At 54.7% G+C, this 7588-nt stretch overlaps 1 protein-coding gene across 1 annotated transcript; it reads right to left on the minus strand.

The window, feature by feature from the left end:
- Window positions 1–5: 5 nt before the first annotated feature.
- On the minus strand, window positions 6–7585 carry LOC135290216 (receptor-type tyrosine-protein phosphatase U-like). Its single transcript, XM_064404100.1, has 10 exons — window positions 7541–7585; window positions 6410–6567; window positions 6198–6333; window positions 4780–4929; window positions 4510–4609; window positions 3926–4005; window positions 3401–3535; window positions 2835–2960; window positions 1419–1554; window positions 6–908 (listed from the first exon to the last, which is right to left on the minus strand). Exons 1-9 carry the CDS (start codon window positions 7583–7585, stop codon window positions 1504–1506), a joined length of 981 nt encoding a protein of 326 aa, XP_064260170.1. The 3' UTR covers window positions 6–908; window positions 1419–1503.
- Between the last annotated feature and the right edge of the window lie 3 nt (window positions 7586–7588).

Here is a 7588-nt window from a genome sequence, read left to right on the forward strand (position 1 = left end):
AGGGGTCACCACCACCATGGCCTTTATTGGTGAGACACAGGACAGAAAGCAATGGGGTCAATCCTGGCTCTGAAGTCTCCTGCCTTTGTGCAGCAAAGACAGAAGCTGTTTCTGTGGTGCTGCTTGGACCATATCCAGGATATTCACGTTGAGACACTGTAACCTGGGAGTGCCACGGTGCAGCCACAGGCTGATGAGAGAGCCTCTATGGAGCTGGAAGGGCAGTGGCACTTGCAGCAGCACCAGGAAGATGCAGCCCCAGGAAGAGATTGTGTGGCATTTGAAGGAGCACTTTGGCCCTGCAGGAGCATGGGTTGTCCCACTCTTGGCTCTTGTTGACTTTGGGCTTCATGCTTCTCCCAAAGTAGGACAGATATCCTGTGCTCCTGAGCCCCATGGATCTTACAGCAGTTTGAGACTTCTCTGACCAAACACAATGTGGGTGTTGGGGCTACCCCACGTTCCTTGGGGTACTTGAGGGGACAAGGGAACCTGGATGGGACAGCTGTGCTCTTCATCCTTGGCAAGAAAGGATGGGTGAAGTCCTGGTGCATCTGCTCTGGTCTGCATACGCAGGCTGTAATTCCACATAAGTTCCTGTACAAATGCTGCACAGAGGGTCAGGTTCCCATTTCAACAACACCTGGCCAAAATTTGGAGACAGTCTAGCCTGTGTTCCTCAGCCATGGAGGACCCTTGGGGTGGTTTTTCAGCATAGTGAAGCAGCTTGGGGCCATGCACATCCCTTTTTTTCCCTCTTGCTTCCATTGTTACTGATGAAGGGATGTCCAGGGAGGCAACATCCCATCCAGAGACAGGCTGTGGTCATGCCCCTACTTGAAATTCCCATAGGTTTCAAATGAATTCAAATAACTGAGGGCCAGTTCATAGCAGAGCCCATACTGTTCCTGTGGAGAAAAGGATGCACATGAGACTCTGGTGGACCAACAGCTGCAGTGGCATGTCAGCACTGGTCTCCAACAGCTTCCTGACACACAGCATGCCAGACACAGGTGCAGTCCACCCTCCTCCTCCCCCCAGCTGGAGTCCACCTTCCCCTGCTGAGGAATCCAGGCATGTGCTCCAGGAGCTGGAAGGATGGGCTACACCAGCACTGGAGCCAGCTGGTTTTGGCAAGAGAGCCAACATCCAGGACACAAAGTGTTAATCAGGCAGGTGGACCAGAAAAGGGCCACTCATCAGGCAGGATGCTTTGGTGCCCCTTCAGTTCTGCAGAACCTGCCACTGAGGGAGTGGGTATGTGCCAGCAGCAGAAAATGGGGTTTTCAAAGATCTCATCAGCACCTGGCCTCAGGATGATCTGAGCACAGAGGGGCTGGGGCAGCTACTGGGGCAATGCAAGACATGGCTCTTGTTTTGGTGTTGCCATCCCAGCGGGGTTTGAAGTCAGTACCTACCACATTTTTAATGAACTGTCTCCGCCTCCTCTTCAGCATCCTCACAGCCTGGGACACATCCACCATGCCCTCACTTTGGATCTGCTCACACAGGAAACCAGCAGCACAGAAGATCCCACTGCGGCTGGCTCCATCCCTGTGGAGGAGGGCAAGGGGAACTTCATTTGCTCTGGGATGGCAGGTGGCAGGGATGAGCCTCAGAGGTGTCCCTGTACACCCCCAAACTCTCAGCATGATCTTGGCCACAGATCCCACACCCAAGGTGCCACTATCTGGAGCCCTGGCTAGCTCAGTGAAGTTCTGGAGCAGTGACAAGCGTGGGGAACTGACCCGGCCAGGGTGCTGCTAAAGTCAGAACCTCAGATCCTACTGCTCTGCAAAGGTGCTTTATGGCAATGCAGCAAGGACTGGATAAAGAAGGCAGACGAGGCTCTTCTGTGGTGACATTCCGACTCATTTACTGGTGAGGAAAGGTGGAAGAAAATCAGGAGAAAGGTCTATAAGCCAAGGTTTCACAGACAGCAAGAGCCCCAAGCACCTCTGCACACAGGTTTTTAAATTATCAAAAAAACCCAGGTGGTGGATACTATGCAATAACCAATAGGGTAACTCTTAGGGTGTGGTTTCAGGATAACAACTAATCAGAGTTAGGGGAGGAGACACAATCTAAGTGGGGATTGGTTCAAGGGATAATTGGCAAAAAAACATTCTAGAATAAAGGGTAGGGTTTACTGTGATGGACAAGACAGAAAGGACCTGGTTACCTTGACAGGCAAGGAAGGATCTGGAACAAAGGGAGAAAGCAACTTCAGGAACACATAAATGGGAGGGAATTCTCGAGGAAGAACCAAACCATATAGATTAAAATAGGGGATACCTGAGCATACCACTTAACAAACAAAAATCAATTTAATTAAATTAGCATGCACTGCAACATCTCCTCCTTGTCTTTTCAAAAAGAAGGGTCAGGAAGGTATTCGGATTTAGGGTAATGATCATAAAACTAGTGGGGACGAAAAGGATCAGAGGGGGTATCTAAGGGGATTTCAGTAACATTGAGGATAGGGGTAGTAACATGATTTGTAAAAAAACCACATCTAATCATAATGGGAAATACAATAATTGGGGTAATAAGAACTAAAATAAACTAAAGAACAGTCCAGAGGGTTGAAGAGAGCCACACAAAAACACCTCGGAGTTCTACCTCTGCCTGCAGCCTCACTTTCTTGGGATTAACCTCTCTGCCTAGGCAAAAGACTCTGCTCTGCCCACTGCCCTGCCAGGACCCCACCAGATCCCTCTGCCATCTCTAGCTGTGACTTTGAGCCCAAATCAAAGCCTACTGACAACTGCTCCTCCCAGCTCTTGCAAAGATCCTTCTCAAAGGAGTTTGCTGGCTCTGAGCAAAGGGCCCACCTGCTGCCTGTTGCTGAGGACAAGTGTCCAGGTTGTGAAGCCAGCGCCAGGCTCCTCTGAGATCAGCTGGACATGGAAGCGGCCATAGTCATCTTCGCCCTGGGTGGGCCAGAACTGCACGTATGTCTGGGGAGGGCGAGAGGTGCATGGTCACACGTGGCCCCCGCCTGCACGCAGGCAGAGCTCAGCCCCTCACATGGGTGGGCTCACACCAGCCCCTCGCCCATAAGCCACATGCACGTGGCTCTGCCAGGCACTGCTGGGCACCAACCCAGTGCTGCAGCCAGAGAACAACATTCCATCAGAGAGGACACCTGGGCAGGGGGCAACAAAACCTGAGGGAGGCTCATTTGCAGTGAGACCCAGGACAGTCCCCAGCTGTGGAGCTGTGGTGCTGGGCCTGTCCCCAGAGCTCTTCCAGGTGGAGCCCCACAAGCTTGCAGCAGGTCCTGGTGCAAGCAGGGCTCTCCTGGTAAGATCCGTGCAGGGCCAAAGGCAGCAATCCCACTGCTGGGCCCCACGGGGAACCAGGAGAGGGGAGAGCTGCCAGAGCTTGGGCTGCTGACCTTGTCCAGCTCCTGCAGTTGATTCAGCACAACTACCGATGTGCAAGTGTAATCCCAGACCAGAGCCCAGAAATCCACCAGCGTGGTGGGGAAAGGCAGCTGCGTGATGATGATTCTCTCCTCCTCGGTGTACGTCTGCAAAAGACACGACGATGTGTGCGGGGAGAGTCCCACAATGCCCGGGAGCCCTTCCCACAGCGGGAACGGCTCAGACCCAGGCCACCGCAGCCCTGCTCAGAGCAGCTCGTGTTTGCGCCGCGCTGCCCTCTCAGCTCATGGCAGCCGGGCTCAGCTCCCAGCAGGCTGCGGCTGGCACACGCTCTGCGCTGCCTGCGCAGGCAGGGCTCCGCCGATCGCGATCGCGGGGGCCATCTCCTGGCGGCAGGGCCAGCAGGCACCGGGCAGGAGCCCGAGGGCCGGGACGCCTCCCCCGGGCCGGCTGCTCTGCCCTGGCCTGCAGCAGGGCTGCGCAGGAGGCTCCGGCTGCCCCTGCAGCTCCCGCTCCCGCGGCGGCCGGAGCCTTACGCTGGCAAACACGGCGTTGATGTAAGCTGGCGAGCCGTCTGCGTTCACCGAGGACATCAGGATGGGCCGGCAGGAATCCGCTGCGGAGGCAAGGAGCAGAGAGGGGGAAATGACGGGTCGTCCTCTCCCTGCAGACAGGCGGGGGCTTTCCTGCAACACGTACAGTCAGCACAGCTCCCTGCAGCATGGGTTGCAGAGGATTGAACGGACAGGCACCACCGCACCCACGGCTGCGACAGCTCGGGACACCCTGATGAGGGATGCCCAAAACCCTGTGACTGGGGGCACAGCAGATGCACCCTCCTCAGTGCTCCCTGATGTGCCTCATCTGAGCTTCTCCACTGGAAAGTTTAGACCAGGGACATGCTTGTCCCTGGTGTACCTCATGTACCTCCAACAGGCTCAGAAGGAACCAGCCTAATCTGTATTAATTATGTAGCAACCATAAAACAACGCCTGGACCCTGAGCCCAACCTGTCAGTGCCATGTGCCAGGGAGGGAAGCAGCAGGAAGGCATTGTTCCCCCCACGCTGCTGTCAGCTCTGGGTTTAGAGCAAGAGGCTGCCCAGCCCTGCCAGTGTTACCTGGCAAGATCCCTGGCTTGCGGTTCTTGGCTTGGTTTCTGGGTTTCTCTGCTTCTCTGCATGGCAGGAGCTGGAACAACTCTGAAAATCTCTGCAGGGCCTGTAGAGAGGATTCACCCAAGTCAGTCTGGCCTGTCAGCAACTCACCCTCTGGGGCCACGGCAGAGAAATGATCCCCATCTCCATCCCAGTGCTGGGGAGGGGAGCAGGGAGGGGGCTGGCATCACAGACGAGCCCTCACAGCACCAGTGCAGCGTCTCCTGGCAGTACCTTGAACTCCTTCCCCAGGACACTGTTGTGGCCTGAGGCCTCCTCTTCTCGAAGGGAGCGGACCAGGCTGGCCATGCTCTCCACGGGGACCCCGGTGCTGCCGCAGAGCAAGCCTTCGAGGAGCGCCTCGTACAGGAAGCTGTACTGCTCCTGAGGGAGGACACGGGTGAGCTGCACAGGCTGGAGCCACTCCAGGAGGAACCCTGCAGCTCCAGATCACCAGCTGTCCTCAGACTGTGCCAGAAGTGAGCCATGTTCATCCTTCACCTTCCTGCTGCGGATCCCTGAGGCCAGACACTTCTCATTGCAGGCAGCCCTGCTGTGGGACACAGCCAGCAACTCCAGCAACCCAGACAAGATCATCTTCCTGAGGCTTAGTGCTCCCTCTCAGACCAGAGCCCCGCTCTGGGAAGGCAGCCCAGAAAACCTGCAGACTAATCAGACCTGCTGCAAGAGGCTGGTAGGTCCAGCCCAACCTGGCTTTCTCTGAAGGAGCCCAGCACTAAGCAGATCATGGGGACAGAGTCCCTAGGCCAGGACACTGCTGCCCAGGAGCTGCCAGGAGGGCAGACATCCTGAAAGCCAGAGGGACAGGTGGACTGTTGTTCATTATCCTTGCCTACAAGACAGCCCTTCTGTGTCAGGGTGACCAATACCTACAAATGCTGCTGATATAGCTCAGAGAGTCTCAGGGAAATGCAGATTCCAGCTAGCTTTGAAAAAGAGCAGCATTGAAAAAGATCCTTCAGTTTCCATCACCTGGTAATCCTAGTCCCTGTGGCTGGATCAGGAACAGCATGGCTAATGTGGCTTTGAAAACCACATCCCTGGGAAGGGTGGTGTTGACAGCAAAAGGTTAAAAGCAGAAGAATGGCTTTTCATTCAGAAGGAGTATGGTGGATTGTCTCAAGTGGCCTTACAGCTGGGAATACCAAGGTCTGGAAAATGACAATGGGAAAAATCCTAAATATTGTGTATAAACAGCCTACTGCTGTTTATCCTCTGGCTGCCTTGGGGAGGAGAATCTGTGTAGAGGGAATGCTGGTGTTCACAGAGACCTGGAGGCCATTGTCATGAACATGGCTGAGCTCCCTGCTTTGGGAGACATCAAAGACCAGAGATCACAAAGACACAGAGAAGATCACAGCCCAGCTGGTAAACTACACATGCACAGGCCTTTGATAAACGGGTGAAACGAGCAGCCCCACTGTTCTCCAGGATGGACTGATCCTGCTGGTGCTGGTGTTCCCACTTTTGTGTTACCTCCTGGCATCCTCCAGCTAGCGAGGTAATGAAATAAATGTTCTCTTGGCATTTCAGCCAGGGTTTTGTGGTTGTGCTGGCCACCCGCCTGTGTGGACTCCCACCGGTGGGCATTGGATCTGCAGCCCGAGGTGTGGAGAGAGCAAATTCCTCACCTTGGTCTGCACCATGCTGACCCGCTGCTCCCGCAGCTGCTGCACGCAGTGAAAGACATCCACCTTGCCCTCAGCCTTCCCCATCTTCAGGAGGAAGTCCAGGGCGATGAAGGTACCCGTGCGCCCGATGCCTGCGCTGAGGACACGGCAATCCGCGGCTCAGCGCTGCCCCTGCAGGCTGTGCCCCGGCAGCCGAGCGCCCAGCGCCGTACCTGCAGTGCACCAGCACGGGTCCAGCGGGTGCTTCCAGCGCCCTCTTGTTCACCACCTCCACCAAGCACAGCAGCTGCGACGGGTTTCTGGGCACCCCGTGGTCCGGCCACAGCAGGTAGTGAAACTGCTCCACTGCTCTTGGGAGAGCACAGCCCGCCTGCAAAAAGGGAGACATGGCTGGCAACGGGGAGCTGCAAGTGACCAGGACACTTGTGCGAAGAGATTGCACGGCAGCAAGGAGGCAGCAGTGGAGAAAACCACTTGAGGGGGCACCAGCACAGAGTGCTGCCTCCAGCACCCACACCATAAGGACTGCTCCACTATAGCTCCTCAGACAGTAAAGGACAGATTCACCCAGCACACAGCCACACAATTCTTTTTGTTGTCTGGTTCACTGTGAGCAGTGAATGAAAAACAGGAAAAGCAGTTTCTGACCCAGAGGGAAATGATACAAATCAGAGCTTAGTCATCAAAAAGCCCTGGCTTGCCCAGAAAGATGTACCCTAAGGCTGTTACTACACTGATGTGAATGTAGTCCCTTGTTACCAGCCCATTGTGATTTTCCCTAAACATCACATTCACCTTGGCATGAACTAATGCTACATGTTACCATCAGGTGCTCTTGGAGCTTTACATTTCAGCTACATATTGCTCTGGGCAAGACAAGAAAGCACAGGAATATGCATCACTGCAATTTCTTTCTATTGTACCTGGTTTCCCTCCTTGCAGCTCCTTCAGTTTCTGCCCTTTATCTGAGGTGTCACTTCAGCAGGAGCACACATCTTGGGAAATCACCTTACGGAGGTTCTCTCAAACCATAAACTACAGTTCAGGGCTGTAAGTGACCCAAGGAGCTTCAGTGTGGATCTTCTGCAGATTGATTCAGGTGACAGGCAGGCACCTGTCCCATCTTCCTGGATGTGCAGAGATTCCATTCTATACCTTTGATCTGCTTTTTTACCCTTTCTAATCACCTCACCCAAGCCCTCAAGAATCTGCAATATTCCCATGTGCAACGTCAGTCCAGACTCCTCTGGGGTGACCACTGGAGCTGACTGACTGCCTTTGCCTGGCACAGAAACCTGGGACTGAAGGGCTGGCATGGATTCCATTTATAGCAACCTGCTAACATTGCCCCTTTTTGTGCTGGCGGCCGGGCTCTCCACAGGGTCCATGTC

Source organism: Passer domesticus, chromosome Z (genome assembly GCF_036417665.1).
Source record: "Passer domesticus isolate bPasDom1 chromosome Z, bPasDom1.hap1, whole genome shotgun sequence".
In the NCBI taxonomy this organism is placed as follows: Eukaryota; Metazoa; Chordata; class Aves; order Passeriformes; family Passeridae; genus Passer; species Passer domesticus.

Bases quoted from the DNA above. Each gene is read 5' to 3' on its own strand.
- LOC135290216 (XM_064404100.1), bottom strand. From the start codon at position 7,585: ATGGACCCTGTGGAGAGCCCGGCCGCCAGCACAAAAAGGGGCAAT. The intron at 6,568-7,540 runs GTTAGCAGGTTG...CCCTTTTTGCAG, and splicing joins CCAGCACAAAAAGGGGCAAT to GCGGGCTGTGCTCTCCCAAG. The intron at 1,555-2,834 runs GTGGGCCCTTTG...CCTCCTCCACAG, and splicing joins TCCTCAGCAACAGGCAGCAG to GGATGGAGCCAGCCGCAGTG.